Source organism: Benincasa hispida, chromosome 10, assembly GCF_027475165.1.
Source record: "Benincasa hispida cultivar pf3 chromosome 10, pf3_genome.v1.1, whole genome shotgun sequence".
NCBI lineage: Eukaryota > Viridiplantae > Streptophyta > Magnoliopsida > Cucurbitales > Cucurbitaceae > Benincasa > Benincasa hispida.
In genome coordinates this window covers 22,939,640-22,960,106 of record NC_143487.1, presented here as the reverse complement: position 1 = coordinate 22,960,106, position 20,467 = coordinate 22,939,640, and the positions used below count along the sequence as shown (strand labels likewise).

Genomic DNA, 20,467 nt, shown 5'->3' with positions numbered 1-20,467 from the left:
AACATATTTGACCAATTAATTACAGACTAATTAATAAAGATATCGGATTAATTAAAGTGTAATTAAAAAAGATGATGGGGGCATTTTAGGATTTCTAAAAACTGGACTCACGTGTCATTCATGTGTTTTGATGTAATTAAAAAAAATCTATATTTTGTTATTTTTCTAAATGATAGTGTAATTAGCGCTATATGACTAATTATCCTTTATCCCTTTTTGTCGTTTTACGAATTTAAATTCTAGCCTATGATAAAGGTCGGCCAGGGGCCCAAATTCTAGCATTTTGAAGTTAAGGAATAAAAATGAAATTTATTATATATATATTTCCTTGGGAAAGGTATTTATTAGGGAAGTGTTTTAGTGTCTAATAAGGAAAAAGACGGTGATTAATGGCGGCTTAGGAATAGAAGTTGTAGGTTTTAATTATGTTGAAGAAAGAAGGAAGAAGAAGAAGAAGAAGAATTTAAAACTGTGGGGTTACTGTTAGTTCAATCCCTTATAAGACCTTTAATGCTGCATTCATAAATAACTCTCAACAACTTCTTTGAAAATCCAATGCCCAACTGTTTCCTCACATCTTCTCATTAATTAATCTCACTTTATTTTTTTTCCATTTTTTTCCATCCCTTGTTCTTGATAAGGATCTTGTAAAAAAAAAAATCAAACTAACCTCACAATTTTTATAAAATCTGCAAATATAACAAAGTTTAGATTCGACTGTTGAAGTCTATTAGAGATAAATTATATCGTTGGTAGGAATCTATCTATCATGGATAGATTTTGCTATATATGTGTTTTTTTGTTGTAGGCCCATAAACTTCTTGTGTCTCGTTGTTAATTGGTTTTGAGATGGAATTTAGAGTAAGTTCAAAGAGCATTTGGTCCCTAGAGCTCAAAAAATACCATATTGAGGGACAACAATGGTAATCAAGGACTTCACAATCTTTATAACATAGGTGAATTACTCGTCTTATTATCAATTGGTTTATTGGTATGTACTTTTGGAATTTTGTTTTCCCCTTTCTTCACGCTCTCCCTCTATTTTTCTTATTCCAGTCGCTTTTCAGGACTCAACTTCAAATTTTAATTACCCTTCATCTGCTGGTTTTGAATGAGTCCATGATCCATTTATTCCACTGTTTATGATGTTGTCTCTAAAATCTTGAGTTTATCCCTTTGATTTTCTCTCTCAAGTTTTATCCTTATCTGCTTACTTTTCTATGGTTCGAATGCTACGGCTACATTCATACTTGAATAAGAACCCATGACATTGGGTTGAATTTTGATTTGTTTTTTTTGTTTGTTTTCAAGTCTAAAAGTGGTGGGTTCTTTCATATTCGGGAAAACAAGGGGATTTGTACATATATATGTGAGAATATATAATCTTTATTGGTTTTGTGTTCAGTTTCTGCAAAATGGGCTGTATATATTCTAAGGTTTTAGCAGATGAGTGTAGTGATAATGAACATGTTACCTCCAAAAGAGCTCATTCCTCTATTAAACACCTCTCTGAATTCAAAACATCAAGATCCGGCTCTCCCAAATCTGAGATGATTTGGGAGAAAGATAGACTGAATTGTAGTGATGTTACAGTTATGTTGTTCGATACGACGGCGAACGGTTCACTACGTTCACATGGCAAGCTTCCTAATGAGAAGAAGAAGACAGATATTCCTGATGTCACCATTATCAACCATCAATGTATCGGAAAGATTCCGAATGCTGCCGAGGCCGAGCAAGTCGCTGCCGGGTGGCCGAGTTGGCTGGCTGTGGTGGCTGGTGAAGCTATCAAAGGCTGGTTGCCAAAACGTGCAAATAACTTCATCAAGTTAGAGAAAGTATGCTCATAAATTTGCAGCTGATTTAACTTACTACCCCAATGATGTTATTGTTTCTTATATATATATATATATATATATATATCTCATTCTTGCAGATTGGCCAAGGAACTTATAGCAGTGTGTATAAAGCTCGTGATATCATTCAAGATAAAGTTGTGGCTTTGAAAAGGATCAGATTTGACAATAAAGATGCTGAGAGTATCAAGTTTATGGCAAGAGAAATCCTTGTTTTGAGAAGGCTTGATCATCCAAATATAGTTAAGTTGGAAGGTTTGATCACATCACAAACATCATGTACCATGTACCTTGTTTTTGAATACATGGAACATGATCTTACCGGACTCGCATCACGGCCTGGCTCGTCGTTCACCGAACCACAGGTAGCATATATAGCTCACAAATAGTAGTGATCAATACATAGATATTACATAACCATTTTGATTATAGAGTTTAAGCTCTTTTTCTCCATTACTTCAGATGAAGTGTTACATGAAGCAACTTTTGAGTGGACTTGATCATTGTCATAGTAATGGGGTTCTACATAGAGACATAAAGGGCTCAAATCTTCTTATTGACAACAATGGAATTTTGAAGATAGCAGATTTTGGGTTGGCTGTTCTCTTTGATTCACATTCAACGGTTCCGATGACGAGCCGTGTAATAACTCTCTGGTATCGACCACCGGAACTTTTACTTGGATCGTCTAAATATGGAGTTGAAATTGATTTATGGAGTGCTGGTTGTATTCTAGGAGAGTTATATACTGGCAAACCTATCTTGCCAGGAAAAACAGAGGTACAATATAGCTTTAAATTTGTTGAGATTGATCACCTTCCTGTCTTCAATTATGAACTATTTAGATTGATCAAAAGTGGCTTCATTCAATGTTTTAATTTGTCAAAATCAGGTTGAACAACTGCATAAAATATTTAAGCTATGTGGTTCCCCTTCCAAGGACTATTGGAAAAAATTGCATTTGAAGCATTCAACAAGCATGAAACCTCCACAGTCATACGAAAGATGTCTTCGAGAAAGATATAACGATATTCCTCGTGCTGCTGTTGAGCTTATGGATACTCTGCTATCTATAGATCCTACAGGGCGAGGAACTGCAGGTTCCGCACTCAATAGTGAGGTATATCACATTTCCACTAAGAAACACAAACACTTTAGCTTGGTTAATGTGTTTGTACTGATACGTACAAACACTTTTTACTGCAACATATGTATTAGATACTAGTCATCCGTATCGTGTACTTACCAACAAGATTCAATTCAGTTGGAACTGGAAAGTGAAGATATTCATATTCTTACAAGGGGTTTCTTTAAGCAGTTCTTTACCACAAGGCCCTTGCCAAGTGATCCTTCAAGTTTGCCAAAATACCCTCCTAGCAAAGAGATTGATTCAAAGCCGAGGGAAGAGGAAGCAAGAAGGTAAAATATAAAGAATTTCTTGAAAACCAAAATGGATTTCACTTTGCAGTTTCTTAGTTCTGTATTTTAAACAGGCAACAAGGAATAGGTGGTGGGAGAAGCCAAATAGTCTACCAAGAAGCAAAAGGACTAAAGCAATCTAGAGTAGTTCCTGCTGCAAAGCCTAATGCTGAGTTAGTTATTTCATTATTGGTAAACTTCTATAGTTGATCAGTTGAATTTTTGCTTCAAAAGATGTTATTATGTCTCTTTCTTTTCTAACCTCATTTAGTTTTGGATTATAGAGAAAACAAAGCCGTTCGAGTGCGAAGTACCGGAATGAAACGTGTTCTTACGGTTTGGTGTCCAAAAGAAACTCAAATTCAGAACCTGTAACTCAGGGATCAAGATATACAAACTCGAAAAAGGAACCGAAACATGTTTCTATGATTTCGAGTGAGTGTTTAACATCATCTGGTCCTATTGAATTTGTTTCTTATAAATATGTCAGAGAAAGAAATGGAGTTTCAAAGCCAGAATCAATGAGCCAAAACAAAAGTTTTCCTCTTCTATCCAGTTCTGCTGAACAGTCTTCCATAAAAAAGATGAACAAAGACCAAGTTGATATGAAGAAAGTCACAAATTCTTGTCAGTTGGGAGATTCAAAGGGCTCAGCTCTAATAGTTGGATAATTTTTTGGTTTTTCATACTGATGACCCATTTTGGAAGGCCAAAATAATATCTGATCCAGTTTTAAAAAGTTATATTTTTTGACCTTCTGTTTGCATCATATCAATATGGAATTACCAAAACGGGTTATCGTGCATGCGAGTTAGGATCTCATTAGTCTTGCTTTTCATTTCTTGCTTCGTTCTTTTTTTTTCTTCGATTTCCTCTTTGTGATGATTAAATGTCAGTGCTTATTCCTCTTGCTCTTCATTCTTTACTCTCATTCTTCGCTCTTTGTCGTTGCTCCTTGAGAATAGCAAGAGCAAAGAATGAACAAGAAGATAAAAAAGCACTGACATTAAATGAGGAAACACGAAAAAAAAAACAAGAATAGAGAATGAAATCCTAACCCTGCATACATAATAGTCCGTTTTATTAAATTTATGTTTGGAAGCAAAAGGTCAAAAAAATTCAAAATTTTAAAAGTGGGATAGATTCTATTTTGGTCCAAATTTTGAGTCATCCCATACCAATTATCTCTAAATTCCTCCGGTCACACTCAAAGGCTCTCGAATTAATTAGATAAGAACCAATGAAAAACATTTAATGTTCGACGTCTTGTAGAATCGAAAAGCAAATTAAAATTATGTCGGATGGTCATTCATTGATCCATCAAACAATGTAGATAGGAATAGGATGCTCAAAGAACACAATTTGTAGGCGTTGGCTTCCTACAAAAAAAAAGGAAAGAAGAAACATGAAACAAGAGGCCACAGCCATTTTTTTTTTTTTGGTTCATTGAGCTATGTATATAAGATGTTAATCTCGGCTTTGTATGTAATTAAGAAAGAAAAAGAGCCTTGATGTATCACTGTATTTTACACATTTATACAATCATACATACATGGGCTGAAATTCTTTTCCCTTTTCTTCGAGTTTTCTAAAATTATTTTTTATAACAAAATATATATGCGGTGAGCGTGGATCGAACACGCGACCTTCAGATCTTCAGTCTGACGCTCTCCCAACTGAGCTATCCCCGCTTGATTATTAGAGTAAGCAAAATAAATAAATATATAGAAATAAAAAAAAGCTTGTCATATTATGGTTGCATGACTTTTTGGACACGGGAATCGTGGAAAATCTTTCTATAATTTTAGTGGCAAAAAAACCTTTTATAAAATAATAATAAAAAAGTATTTCCTTTGAAGTTGAACTAAAAAAAAAGTTATTCCTTTTCTTTTTTCTCTCCCCAATAAAGATGGTTAAGATGTATAAATTGTTGAGACCTTTAATATTAATATTGTTGTTTTCAAAACTTATGTGAACCCCGATTCCCAATTTTACACTTAAGTGTGTTTTCTTATTTAAATTGTCTTAATTTTTCACTTAATTATGTGTTCCTATTTAAATTTGTATAAATAAGTTGAGTAGGTTGATGAGAAAGTTAGTATGAAATGATGAAGGAAGAATGGGGATTTGAAAAGAAAAATATGGAATTGAGTTGGGAAAGTTGGGGGAAAATAATAAGTAGGTTGAGCTAGTATGGAATAATATGGAAATTAAGTTTGGAAAATTTGGGGAAAATTCGGCTAAGTATGAAAAATTAGGTGAAGTACGGAGTAAGGAATTAAGGAAAAATATAGAAAATATTATTTTGGAATTATCCTGGAAGATCCGTGTAAAAATATCATTAAGTGGTGAGTAAATGGGTAAATATATATATATATATATATATAACATTTGTCATAGTAGCTAAAGATTGGAGAGAAAAGTTGGAGAGAAAGATGGAGAGAGCGAGATCATTGAGATCGAGACCAGCAAGATTGGAGAGGAAATAGGAGAAAGCGAGATTGGATAGAAGATAGAGAAGGCGAGACCAGTGAGAAAGCTGGAGAGAGCGAGAGTGGAGAGAAAAGTTGGAGAGAAAGCTAGAGAGAGAGAGCGAGATTGGAGAGAGCTGACCAGCGAGATTGCTGGAGAGAGTGAGAGTGAAGAGAGCGAGACCAGCGAGAAAGTAGGAAAAAGCGACACTGCCGAGAGTGGAGTGAGCGACATTGCCAAGAGCGGAAAGAGCGAGAGTGCCTATACGTTAGCCTTGCTTTGTCCGATTCGAACGTCACGCCCACGCCTTGCCTATGCATTAAACGGCCGAGCAAGCTTCTGGTGGATGTATTTGGACGCGTTGGGGTGGATTATGCATTTAAAAACCCTAAGTTGAATACAAACAAAGCTTGAAGACGTAAGGGCAAACGTCAATTAAAATCTAGGTGTCCGATTAAGAGAAATTCTTAAACCCTAAGAAATTGTGTTGGATGCGTTTGGGAAGAACACATTGAATCAAGGTGAAGTCAGCTTACGTTGATAAATGGAGGATTAAACATTTGGCCATGCAGCCAAGTAGGTGTTGTCAATCCCACGAGCAATTTGAACGCCTATAAATAGGGAGTTGGGATTTCATTTTCAAATCACACAAAAATCATAAATTTCGTAGAGAAAGTAGAGGGCAGTGAGGGTTTAGAGGAATGTGTCAACTTTGGACGAGGAGATCTTCCAATATACCCATGTGTTTGGAGTGATTACAAAGCCATCTGAAAGCTCTGGAAGTCTAGTTTTCAGAGTAGTACTGCTGAAGGAAAAGACTCAAAGGAACTGGGCTGGAGGTTAAGAAGAATGCAGAAGGGTCAGACTGTTAGATCAGTCTGAGCCAGTCTTGAAGATTTTGAGATTCCGGCCAAACCACGAGGAATTCTGAGCTGAAAATTTAGGGTAAGATTCCTAAGACATTTTAGAATAAGTTTATAGAAGGAAGTATTTCCAAATAAGGTTCGGAACTATAAGTAATCTAAATTGTAAGTTGAATCTGGATTCTAGGGGTGAAAAAGGGACCCGAGGAGCTACTAGAGTGAAAAGTTCCTAAGAGTTCGAGGTGAGTGGCTAAAATGTTTTCGAACTAAAACGTTTTTAAACTGTTTTGATTACAAACATTTTACAGAAAGCATGTTTGCAAAAATAATTCTCATGCCTACTAGTTTTATAAAGTGGTTTCCAAGCAAGTTTGAATTGTGATTTGAACGCATGCATATTGTTGAAAAACTATTTACATATGTATATGTATTGATTTTATCCAGCATGCGTTACCATCTTTAAAGCCATGTTGTATATGTGTTATACTATACATGCTTTAAAGAGAAAAGTTGTTTATAAATAGTTTTGGTAAAATGCGATGCCGAAGTACAAGGAGAAGGCATCCACCCAACTAGATACTGAAGTACAAGGAGAAGGTATCTATTGGTACTGAAGTACGTTTGAGAAGGTACCAAGCCAACGGGATACTGAAGTACGTTGGAGAAGGTATCCTAGTAGCTCGATACTGAAGTACAAGGAGAAGGTATCTGAGCAGTAGTACCTAATGTGTGAAGGTACTTAGTGTGGCCACAGGTGAATAAAGTCAGAGATTGAGCAAAAGGGTTCTCTCTGGACTAGTAGTTGGTGTTGGGATTATTTTACCAGCTATACAGTACTTTGATTTGAGAAATGATTTTACTGTTTTATGTTTAAAACAGTTTTATATACATTACGCTTGGAAAATATTTATGCTGCAAAAGTTTATATTTCAGATAAAACTATTTTCTGAAATTATGCATGAGAATTTACTATGTTTTCTCGGTCACTCACTGGGCATAAGCTCACCCCGTTTTCAAATGTTTTTGTTTCCCCCCTCCCCCCCCCCCACAGGTAGCGGTCAAATCCTCTGAAGACAGCTCAGTATCTGCTCTGCCACTAAAGGACGAAAAGACTTGTAACCGTTTGCTAGGTGGTTACTGTTAATATTGTACACATGTTACTATTGTTCATATAGGGACTAGGGTTTGTGGGTTTTGGGACTTGTAAATCTAATGTTGTAAATACTCTAAACATATTAAGTTTCTAAGTTAATAAATTGTGGGCCTACAGCCGTCCCATTGCATATAATTTGTATTTGGTATCAGAGTTATTCCGCAAGAGTTTTTAGGCAGTAAGTGTCAGCCTAAGGTTGATAACTGCTGCAGTCACGCCCTTCTCTAGGCTAAGAGGGTGATCTGGGGCGGGGTGTGACAGTTTGGTATCAGAGCATAAGTTTTTGGGACAATTGAGGAATTAGTTGATACCAACTTGGTATTAAAGGATGGGTTATACGTAAGTTTGGGAAAGATTTAAGCTAGCTTAGTACTAAAACATAAGACTTTGGGTGAAAGAGAGAGTTCATGCATTAGATTAAAGTCCCATAGATAAGTCCCTAACATGTGTACTTAATAATTAGGCAAAGATGCTGAGGAAAAGAGGCAGACGAGCAAGCAGACTGAGAAGAGGAATATTGACCCTACCAGTGGAGGTCCTGAGGTCTCGTCAGACCCAGATCCGAAGGGGAAAAGAGTTAGAGACTCAGTAGAACAGGAGGCAACAAAACGAGTCTAGTACACCAAAGGTAGGTGTAGATCCTAAGATGGAGGATCGAGTGTTCGATAGAATCACTCAAAGATTAGCGGCGAGTGTAGGATCGATTCAAAACGATCCAGAAAAGAAGTTCGGCGTCGAGAGGCTGAAAGCTTTAGGAGCCACGACGTTCGATGGAACCACAGATCCATTAGATGCTGAAATCTGGTTGGATTTGATTGAGAAGTGTTTTAAAGTTATGAGATGCCCTGAGGACCGTAAGGTCGAGTTAGCGGCATTCTTGCTGCAAAAAGGGGCTGAGAAATGGTGGAAAGTGATAGAGGCTAGAAGGAGTAGTTCAGAAACTATGACTTGGTCTGAGTTTAGACAAGTATTTGAGGATAAATACTACCCTAGTTCTTTTAGAGATGCGAAGAGGGAGGAATTCCTTAGGCTAACTCAAGGAGTGATGACGGTTGCTGAGTATGAGCAAAAATTTACTGAGTTATCTCAGTATGCCCTTCCGATCATCGCGGAAGAGAAGGAGAGGTGTAGGAGATTTGAGAGTGGCCTAAGAAGAAAAATACGTACACCTGTTACCTCTACATCTAATTGGGTGAATTTCACTCAGTTAGTTGAGACCGCTATCCGAGTAGAGCGGAGTGTAGCGAAGGAGGATGAACTTCAACCAGGAGAAGGACAGTTTAGAGTGCCTGGAGAAACAAGAAGTAAAAAATTTAGATCCTCGTTCTCTGGACAGTCGGGGATAAGGAGCTTTGGGGCATGAGCCAACAAAGTTTGAGTCGAAAGAAGTCCAGACCTGTAGCTAAACAAAGTGGTAGATCAGTATCAGGTCGTGCTAGTGAGTCGGTGGCTAGTACAGGAGGAAACCACTGTGTGTAAACTGTGGTAGGCCTCATACAGGGGTATGCTATGGTAATAGGAATGTGTGTTTCCAGTGCGGACAAGCTGGGCATTTCAAAAGAGATTGTCCTCAGCTAAGTCGTGGAACACAAAATGAACAAAGACAAGTAACACAGACGGGGAACCAACCTAGAACGACCAGAACTAGAGGTGAGGGATCCGGTGTAGCTAAGCAGAAAGGGGTAGCTGGACGACCCCAACAGCAACAACAGCAGCAGCAGGGTAGAATGTACTATGACACACCAGGAAGCGGAAGAAGCTCCAGATGTCGTAACTGGTACGATAACTTTATGTAATCAATCCGCTTATGCATTATTTGATCCTGGTGCTACACACTCATTCATATCTAGTATGTGTGCATTACATATAGATAAAATACCTGAACGTATGGATGAGGAATTATTTATCTCTACGCCTGTAGGAGATACTCTAGTGGTACATGAGTATTATAGGAATTGTGAAGTAATTCTTGGAGACCAAAGTTTTTGGGTCGACTTAATTCCATTAGAATTACTAGAATTTGATGTTATCTTAGGTATGGATTTCCTAAGTAAACACTATTCCACTATGGATTGCTTTAGAAGAGAAATAGTGTTTAGGAAACCCGGTGAAAAAGAAATAACTCTGGTAGGAAGTAAAAGAATACTCCCAGGAAGTTTAATATCAGCGGTAAAAGCTAGAAAACTGTTGAGTAAAGGATGTGAAGCTTATTTAGCATCTGTAGTAGTTTCCCAAGATAAGAAACTAAAACCTGAGGATGTACCTGTAGTACAAGAATTCTTAGATGTGTTCCCTGAAGAATTACTAGGCTTACCGCCTGATAGGGAAGTGGAATTTACTATTGAGTTAATTCCTGGTACTGCACCTATATCCCAAGCACCATATAGGATGGCCCCAACGGAGTTGAAAGAGTTAAAAGTTCAATTACAGGAACTTGCGGATAAGGGGTACATTCGACCCAGTGTATCACCTTGGGGAGCGTCAGTCTTGTTTGTTAGGAAAAAAAGATGGTACTCTTAGATTATGCATAGACTATAGACAGTTGAATAAAGTAACCATTAAGAATAAGTACCCATTGCCTCATATAAATGATCTCTTCGATCAGTTAAAGGGAGCAACAGTGTTCTCTAAGATAGATTTGAGGTCAGGCTATCACCAGTTGAAGGTGAAAGACACAGATGTTCCTAAAACTGCATTCAGAACTAGATATGGACATTTTGAGTTCCTAGTCATGCCATTTGGACTGACAAATGCTCCTGCAGTATTTATGGACTTGATGAATAGGATATTCCATCCTTATCTGGATCAGTTTATGATAGTATTCATAGATGACATACTAGTGTATTCCAGTAGTGCGGAAAAACACAAAGAACATCTAAGGATGATATTACAAACTTTAAGAGAAAAGAAGTTATATGCCAAATTTAGTAAGTGTGATTTTTGGTTAAATCAAGTCATATTTTTTGGGCATATAGTTTCAGCTGACGGAGTTAGTGTTGATTTCCAAAAGATAGAAGCAATAGTTAATTGGGAACGACCCCTGAATGTAACCGAAGTACGCAATTTTCTGGGTTTAGTAGGTTATTATAGGAGATTCGTGGAGGGTTTCTCTAAGATAGCTCTTCCATTGAAAAACCTGACCAGAATAGATGCGAAGTTTGAATAGTTGCCAAAATGCGAGCATAGTTTCCAAGTGTTGAAACAAAGGTTAGTATCAGCACCAGTATTAACTCTACCTACACCAGGTAAGGGGTTTGAAGTTTATTGTGATGCATCTCGACAAGGATTAGGATGTGTGCTGATGCAGAAGGGAAAAGTAATAGCCTATGCTTCGCGACAATTAAAGAAGCATGAATGTAATTACCCTACACATGACTTAGAATTAGTAGCAGTTGTGTTAGCTCTAAAATTGTGGAGACATTACCTGTTTGGTAAGCGATGTCATATATTTACAGACCATAAGAGTCTAAAGCATATCTTTGATCAAAAGGAACTAAACCTAAGACAGAGAAGATGGCTTGAATTGATTAAAGATTATGACTGTACAATTGACTATCACCCATGTAAAGAAAATGCGGTAGCTGATGCTTTAAGTCCAAAAACTAGATCAGCTGGAGCTAGTATTAATTCAGTGAAGGGTAAATTGATCCATGAGTTGTATAATGCTAGGGCAGCATTATCAATAGGTCGAAAAGGAGGATTACTAGCCTTATTTTAAGTGCGTCCTACTCTTGTAGAAAATATTCTATGTGAGCAATTAAAGGATTCTGATCTGAAGAAGTTAGCTGAAGAAGTGGATAAAGGATTGAGAACGGACTATCAACTAAGAGCAGACAAAGTACTACTAAAGGAGGGTAGGATTTGCATACCTAAGGACTTAGCTCTTAGACAAGCTATCCTAGAAGAAGCACATAGTTCGGCATATGCTATGCACCCAGGCAGTACAAAGATGTACAGAACAGTAAAGAAATCGTACTGGTGGCCGGGTATGAAAAAAGAAATAGCAGAGTATGTTGACAAGTGTCTAATATGTCAACAAGTTAAACCAGAGAGACAGAAACCAGTAGGATTACTTAATCCACTCCCAGTACCAGAATGGAAGTGGGAACATATTACGATGGATTTCTTGTATGGATTACCTAAGACACCAGCAAGCTATAATGGTAAATGGGTAATTGTGGATAGATTGACAAAAACAGCTAAGTTTTTTACCTATTAAAGCCACTTATACCCAGGACCAACTAGCTAAGCTATATATTGATCGAGTCGTAAGTCAGTTTGGAGCTCCAATTTCAATTGTATCAGATAGAGACTCCAGATTTACATTAAAATTTTGGCCTAGTTTGCAGAAAGCTATGGGGACCAAGTTATATTTCAGTACCACTTTTCATCCACAAACGGATGGTCAGTTTGAGCGGACAATCCAGACATTGGAAGACATGCCGAGGGCATGCGTGTTACAATTCAAAGGTAGTTGTGATACGCATCTGTCGTTAATTGAATTTGCGTATAACAACAGCTACCATTCGAGTATCGGAATGGCACCATATGAAGCCCTATACAGAAGACCATGTAGGACTCTGATATGCTGGAATGAAGTCGGTGAAAGGAAATTACTAGGTCCAGAACTTGTACAACAGACATCAGATAGCATTAAGATTATAAGAGATAATCTTTAGACGGCTTGAGATAGGCAGAAAAGTTATGCTGATAAGCAGAGAAGAGAATTAGAGTTTGAAATAGATGATAAAGTATTTCTGAAATTATCTCCGTGGAAAGGAATACTTAGGTTCGGTAGAAAAAGGAAGTTAAGCCCGAGATATATTGGACTGTATGAGATAATAGAAAGAATTGGTCCAATGGCATATCGATTGGATTTACCTCCGGAATTATCTCGTGTTCATGATGTGTTTCATGTGGTAATGCTTAGAAAATATGTGCCAGATCCTACTCATATATTATCTGAGCAACCGGTACAGTTGAAAGAGAATTTGTTGTATAAGGAGAAACCAGTAGAGATTCTGGTTAGAAAGGAACAAGTCTTGAGGAATATGACAATCCCATAAGTAAAGGTGCTATGACGGAATCATGCTATAGAAGAAGCAACATGGGAAGTTTAGAAGCAAATTAGAAATAAGTATCCGCAGTTGTTTAACTGACGGACTTGTGGCGAAATTTCGAAGACGAAATTTTTATAAGGAGGAGGTAAATATGAACCCCGAATCCCAATTTTACACTTAAGTGTGTTTTCTTATTTAAATTATCTTAATTTTTCACTTAATTGTGTGTCCCTATTTAAATTTGTATAAATAAGTTGAGTAAGTTGATGAGAAAGTTAATATGAAATGGTGAAGGAAGAATGGGGATTTGAAAAGAAAAATATGGAATTGAGTTCGGAAAGTTGGGGAAAAATAATAAGTAGGTTGAGCTAGTATGGAATAATATGAAAATTAAGTTTGGAAAATTCGGGGAAAATTCGGCTAAGTATGAAAAATTAGGTGAAGTACGAAGTAAGGAATTAAGGAAAAATATAGAAAATATTATTTTGGAATTATCCGGGAAGATCCGTGTAAAAATATCATTAAGTGGTGAGTAAACGGGTAAAATATATATATATATATATATATATATATATATATATATATATATATATATATATATATACAGGGAACATTTGTCATAGTAGCTAAAGATTGGAGAGAAAAGTTGGAGAGAAAGATGGAGGAGGCGAGATCATTGAGATCAAGACTAGCGAGATTGGAGAGGAAATGGGAGAGAGCGAGATTGGATAGAAGATGGGAGAGAAGCGAGAGACCAGAGAGTGAGAGAGAGAGAGCGGAGAGATTGGAGAGATTGTTGACCTAGCGAGAAAGTGGGAGAAAGCGACACTGCCGAGAGTGGAGAGAGTGACACTACTGAGAGTAGAAAGAGCGAGAGTGCCTATGCGTTAGCCTTGTTTTGTTTGATTCGAACGTCACGCCCACGCCTCGCCTATGCATTGAACGGCCGAGCAAGCTTCTGGGCAATGTATTTGGACGCGTTGGGGTGGATTATGCATTTAAAAACCCTAATTTGAATACAAACAAAGCTTGAAGACGTAAGGGAAAACGTCAATTAAAATCTAGGTGTCCGATTAAGAGAAATTCTTAAACCCTAAGAAATTGTGTTGGATGCGTTTGGGAAGAACACATTGAACCAAGGTGAAGTCAGCTTACGTTGATAAAGGGAGGATTAAACATTTGGCCATGCAGCCAAGTAGGTGCTGTCAATCCCACGAGCAATTTGAACGCCTATAAATAGGGAGTTGGGATTTCATTTTCAAATCACACAAAAATCATAAATTTCGTAGAGAAAGTAGAGGGCAGTGAGGGTTCAGAGGAATGTGTCAACTTTGGACGAGAAGATCTTCCAATTTACTCGTGCGTTTGGAGTGATTCTAAAGCCATCTGAAAGATCTAGAAGTCTAGTTTTCAGAATAGGGTTGCCGGAGGAAAAAGCTCAAAGGAACTGGGCTGAAGGTTGAGAAGAAAGCAAAAGGGTCAGACTGTAGGATCAGTCTGGGCCAGTCTTGAAGATTTTGAGATTCCGGCCAAACCACGAGGAATTCTGAGCTGAAAGTTTAGGGTAAGATTCCTAAGACATTTTAGAATAAGTTTGTAGAAGGAAGTATTTCCAAATAAGGTTCGGAACTATAAGTAATCTAAGTTGTAAGTTGAATTTGGATTTTAGGGGTGAAAAAGGGACCCGAGGAGCTACTAGAGTGAAAAGTTCCTAAGAGTTCGAGGTGAGTGGCTAAAATATTTTCGAACTAAAACGTTTTTAAACTGTTTTGATTACAAACGTTTTACAGAAAGCATTTTTGCGAAAATAATTCTCATGCCTACTAGTTTTATAAAGTGATTTCCAAGCAAGTTTGAATTGTGATTTGAACGCATGCATATTGTTGAAAAACTATTTACATAGGTATATGTATTGATTTTATCCAGCATGCGTTACCATCTTTAAAGCCATGTTGTATATGTGTTATACTGTACATGCTTTAAAGAGAAAAGTTGTTTATAAATAGTTTTGGTAAAATGCGATGCCGAAGTACAAGGAGAAGGCATCCACCCAACTAGATACTGAAGTACAAGGAGAAGGTATCTATTGGTACTGAAGTACGTTTGAGAAGGTACCAAGCCAACGGGATACTGAAGTACGTTGGAGAAGGTATCCTAGTAGCTCGATACTGAAGTACAAGGAGAAGTATCTGAGCAGTAGTACCTAACGTGTGAAGGTACTTAGTGTGGCCACAGGTGAATAAAGTCAGAGATTGAGCAAAAGGGTTCTCTCTGGACTAGTAGTTGGTGTTGGGATTATTTTACCAGTTATACAATACTTTGATTTAAGAAATGATTTTACTGTTTTATGTTTAAAACAACTTTATATACATTACGCTTGGAAAATATTTATGCTGCAAAAGTTTATATTTCAGATAAAACTATTTTCTGAAATTATGCATGAGAATTTACTATGTTTTCTCGGTCACTCACTGGGCGTAAGCTCACCCCATTTTCAAATGTTTTTGTTTCCACCCCCCACAGGTAGCGGTCAAATCCTTTGAAGACAGCTCAGTATCTGCTCTACCACTAAAGGACTAAAAGGCTTGTAACCGTTTGCTAGGTGGTTACGGTTAATATTGAACACATGTTACTACTGTTCATATAGGGACTAGGTGTTGTGGGTTTTGGGACTTGTAAATCTAATGTTGTAAATACTCTAAACATATATAGTTTCTAAGTTAATAAATTGTGGGCCTACAGCCGTCCCATTGCATATAATTTGTATTTGGTATCAGAGTTATTCCGCAAGAGTTTTTAGGGAGTAAGTGTCAGCCTAAGGGTTGATAACTGTTGCAGTCACGCCTTTTTCTAGGCTAAAAAGGTGGTCTGGGGCGTGGTGTGACACTTATTAGGGAAATATTGTTGTTTTGAAACTTATTAGAGAAATATTGTTGTTTTGGGAGTTCGAGGCTAGAAATCAAGGGTTGAGGATTCGACTAATGTAGAGGTCGAACGTTGAGAACTCGAAAAACAAAGAAAAACTTGGAAACAAGGGTTGTCAAAGGTTGAAGTTTCGACATACATAAGTCGAAACTTCAACCCTCGACAAGAAAAAGGAAATCTCGCTAATTTTACATAAGTCGAAACTTCAACCCTCGATAAGGAAGAGAGAGCGAGATTGTAAGAGAGAGCGAGATTGAGAGCAAGATTGTGAGATTGAAAGCGAGATGGTAGGAGAGAGCGAGATTGCAAACGAGATTGTAGAAGAGAGTGAGATTGTAGGATGGGACAATCTTCAACGTCTATGGAATGTATGCGTCTCGCTCTCTCCTACAATCTCGCTCTCAATCTCACTATCTCTCACAATCTCGCTCTCTCTGAACATCTCGCTCTCTCTTATAATTCAAAATTCTGTTATTGTTGTTATTTTTTCATTAATGATTACTAGCTTTTTTTCTCATTGGTCATGTGTATATATATATATATATATATATATGGAAAGCAAATAAATTTGTTGTATATTCAATTTTTTTTATTATAAAGTTGTACATTATTCTTTTAATTAAGTTGTACATTATTCTTCTAATTAAGTTGTACATTATTCTTTTAATTAAGTTGTAAATTATTCTTCTAATTGAGAAACAAATATTTTTTAATTGAGAAATAAATATTTTTTTTTTCAGATCATGGCTTTAAACACAGGATCTGTTGATCCCGATGTTTTGTACGACCAGGCCATTCATCGATCATCTGTTGTATGGCGAGATCGTACTACTGGAGAAATATCTTGCAGGTGTCGAAAGGCAGTTCTCCAACGCACTATCCCGCTCCACTCTCGAATACTACTGCTACTGCACACATCTGGATTCTATGGGGTTGCCAGATTAGGATTTATTCAGTTGGACTGGCATCTGATCACAGCCTTGGTCGAGAGATGGAGGCCTGAGACACATACATTCCATATGTCTATTGGAGAGTGCACTATCACTCTACAAGACATAGAAGTGTTGTTGGGGTTACCTGTTGATGGTGAGCCGGTCATCGGAGTGATGTACGATGACTGGTTAGAAGTTTGTCAATTGTACCTCGGTGCGACCCCATCTACCGACAAGATTAAAGGATCGAGGTTAAGTTTAATATGGTTAGGAACACAATTTCGTGAGCTCACAGATGGTGGAAGTTTGTTTTCAGAAAAATCAAGTCATTTTGTTCACTTGATGTTCTTGCCACTGTTAGCTAACCTCCATGATGCGGGGCGGCATTCGTGGGGTGAAGCATGCTTGGCCTGGTTGTATAGACAACTATGCAAAGCAGCAAGACTTGAGGTTCGAGAGATAGCTGGGCCTCTCATATTTCTGCAACTATGGGCTTGGGAGCGATTTCCAACAATGGCTCCATAGCTACAACATGTTAATGACGCTCAGTTAGTTGAACGAGCCTATGGTTCTCGGTATGTTGTTTTAATTCAATTTAATTTTTATATCACTGATCTAGTTAATTTAAATTCTAAATTATCAATTTAAAAATTTAGGTGGAGAGACAAATTTTGTGTGACTAGAACAACCACACATGTAGTCAGCCAGTATAGATACATGTTTAATCTGCTTCAACCTGAATAGGTACATTACACTAAACCTAATTGATTATTTTATACACATTTTTATTGTATTTGTCTTTAATATAATATTTTGTGTTTCAGGTTATTTGGGAGCCGTACAAAATTATTATGTATACTTTGCCTAATTTTTGTACGAATGGTCAAAACATATGGCAAACGATGAGTCCTCTCATATGTTTTCACATTGGTGAGTGGCATCTTCCTGACAGGGTGATGAGACAATTCGGTTTTCAGCAAAATGTCCCATTGCCTTGTAATACTGAACCCGTACTGCATGATATTGACTTAAAGACTAGAGATTGGTCCGAAAAAGTTGCACATTTGATAGTGCGATGGCACTATCGTGCAAGGTTTATTGCAGTGGGGGTTTCTCTTGAACAGTTTGATACAAATGTCACTCTAGAATATATTCATTGGTATAATAATATCACAAGGTGCTACGTCAATCGTCCGGGAGCAGCTGTGGGTCATCTGGTAAATGAATATTATCTAATTATTTTTAATTTAAATTTATTTTAAATATTGTCTAATTTTTTATAATTCACAGAGATCGAACAAACGTAGACTCCGTGATGTTGCGAATGATTCGAACCAGGTTCTTGCTATATGTAGTGACAACCAAAGCTATATGGAGGAAATTCATTATATGTACGATATACCTATTGTTCCTCCACTAGCTTCTAGACGTAGAAGACCTGTTCGAGAAGAGGATGAGTTTGATGAGGTTGCACATAATGTGGAAGAGTTGCCCCCTATGATGCAAACGCAGAGTTAAACTGATTATGTTAGTCCGATGATGATGATGCTAGCATTTGGTTCAGGACATTATGACTCAGAGGCTGGTCCTTCGTCTTCATACGTGCATGGACATAGTTGAGGTCATGGAGAGCATAATGAATATTTATATTTTGAAGCGCATGCAGTACCAGAGCAACATCAAGAAGAACCCGAGCAACCTCAAGTTCGAAGTCGACGACGACAACTAGCTCGAAATCGACCATGTCCGCCTTATGGGATACATTGATTTTTGTAATTATTTTTATATAAATGAGATATTTAATTTACATTTTTTTTATTTTTATGAGATATTATTTTTTTTAATTTATTCTTTTTATATATTATGAATAGTAATTATTTTGATATAGAAACTTTTAAATGTCACTGACATAAATAATAACATCAGATAGTCTAAATCTAAAAAGTTAGGTAAAAAAAACTTCAATATTCAAATTTACATATTTTAGATAATAATTTGGGGACATAATAAATCAAATCAACACTCAAAACAAGTCTATAAATAAGACTGTATTATTGATATAAAGAATAGAAATTTTAATCACAATAGTGAGGTCAATAGTTTAAAAGATTTTACAATAATGATCTTGGATTCCTTTTGTACATTTGGTACCAAGATTTTGATGGAGTTTTTTTTTAAAAAAAATTATAAATAATAATAAAATATTTTTAGAATTTTTACAATAATTCTCAAACTCTCGCTCTTCCTCAAAATCTCGCTCTCTCAAATCTCGCTCTTTCTCATAATCTCACTCTCTCTCTTACTCTTCCCTCTTTTGTTCTCTCCCAATACAAAATTATTTTTAACACATCAAATAATTATGAGTGTTATGAGGAAGGTCTTTCGTTCTTTCCACATCAAATAATTATGAGGAAGGTCTTTGGAATGATAATTAAACAGACTCAATAATAATGTTAGGGCAAGATCGATGGTTCAAAGTTCGACGTGCAAATGTAAAGGAAAAGGGGAAGGTCGAGGGTTCAAAATTCGACCCATCTAGGTCGAATTTTCAACCTCGACTTATTTAAAAAAAAACAACAATATTTTTGCAAGTAGTTTGAAAACAACAATATTTTCCTAAATAGTTTCTAAAAGGACAACATCCTTTTAATTTTCCCTAAATTGTTGTCGGATAAATACTAGATAATCTTTTTTTGAAAAAAAAAATCTATTTGGTACTTAAAGCTTTGAACTTGAATTCAATTTAGTCTAAAAATTTCAAAATGTTACAATTTTACCCTTGAGCTTTTCGTTATACTTTAATTTAGTCCTTAAGTTTCTAGATTTAAACTTTTGATTTTGATTTTTCACTAAATATTTACTTTTGATCTTCAGTGATAATATCTATTAATTAACTTTTAAAAAAAACAAAAACACTATACTTAATTAAGTTTCATTATTTTTTCATCACTATTAAAATTAATTTTAAAATTTCTACTCAAATGAATCTTTAGCTAAAAGTATAAATTTTGAAATCTAGGACCAAATTTAAACAAAACTCAAATTTCAAGCATAAAATCATAACATTTTGAAACATAGGATCAAAAGATATATATATATATATATATATATTATTATTATTATTATTATTATTATTATTATTATTTTTTGAAAAGGAAAAGTTAGTGCAATAGAAGAAATTTTATTTTATAAGTAAACAATTAGTTGAAAAATGATATAGATTCAAATGATGCAAGCAAAATAGAGACTTTGGCTATTTGTTTACCTACTTACGTTTTAGGGCTTGAAAATTCAAATTTTAGAATAGGTATAATTCAAAGATAAAGTTTTTGTTGAACTCCAAAAAAAAAAATAATAATAATAATAAAATAAAAAGTATTGATTACAATGAAAACGATGGATGCAAATATTGTCCAAAGTAAAGCAACTTCAATTTCTGATTGAAATTTAAAAATGTAAATCAACAATTACGGGGTTATTTAACAATGACTTGGCCTTTTATTTTCTTTATTTTTAAAAAAATAATATTTGTTTTCTAAAATTCTCTATAAGAGATTTTAAAAGAAAAAAAAAACAAATTTTAGTCGTTTATTTTTCAAAAAAGGCTGAAAAAGTAAACTGCTAAACAAATAAATCAGTTTAATGATTTTTAAAGGACTAAAAATTAGATTAATTTAGTTTGACGAGTCAATTTCATCCAATTCTTAGCCATAGATTTGAATAAGTAACAAAATTATATATTCTAAAAGCTTAATTAGAAAATTTCCTGTCTAATCATTACATATAT

The 20,467-nt window shown here is 35.9% G+C and overlaps 1 protein-coding gene and 1 non-coding gene across 5 annotated transcripts; one reads left to right on the top strand and one right to left on the bottom strand.

Annotated features, from left to right (window-relative positions):
- Positions 1 to 527: 527 nt before the first annotated feature.
- LOC120088593 (putative serine/threonine-protein kinase At1g09600) lies at positions 528 to 4,838 on the top strand. 4 transcript variants are annotated; one of them, XM_039045997.2, is made up of 7 exons: positions 528 to 1,838; positions 1,937 to 2,221; positions 2,319 to 2,636; positions 2,749 to 2,976; positions 3,175 to 3,275; positions 3,350 to 3,467; positions 3,560 to 4,838. In XM_039045997.2, the coding sequence occupies exons 1-7, from the start codon at positions 1,416 to 1,418 to the stop codon at positions 3,944 to 3,946; spliced, it is 1,860 nt and encodes a 619-aa protein (XP_038901925.1). In that variant the 5' UTR covers positions 528 to 1,415; the 3' UTR covers positions 3,947 to 4,838. The 4 variants fall into 4 exon arrangements, with proteins under 4 accessions (XP_038901925.1, XP_090162133.1, XP_038901924.1 ...); XM_090306007.1 differs by having other exon boundaries at positions 1,054 to 1,838; positions 3,350 to 3,448; XM_039045996.2 differs by having other exon boundaries at positions 1,054 to 1,838; positions 3,121 to 3,275.
- Positions 4,839 to 4,893: 55 nt separating this feature from the next.
- On the bottom strand, positions 4,894 to 4,966 carry TRNAF-GAA (transfer RNA phenylalanine (anticodon GAA)). Its single transcript has one exon. It is a non-coding gene; the product is annotated as a tRNA-Phe (tRNA).
- Positions 4,967 to 20,467: the final 15,501 nt, after the last annotated feature.

Coding starts and splice junctions, on each gene's coding strand:
- LOC120088593 (XM_039045996.2), top strand. CDS start 1,416: ATGGGCTGTATATATTCTAAGGTTTTAGCAGATGAGTGTAGTGATAAT. Junction 2,977..3,120: donor GTTCCGCACTCAATAGTGAG/GTATATCACATT, acceptor GATTCAATTCAG/TTGGAACTGGAAAGTGAAGA. Junction 3,468..3,559: donor AGTTAGTTATTTCATTATTG/GTAAACTTCTAT, acceptor TTTGGATTATAG/AGAAAACAAAGCCGTTCGAG.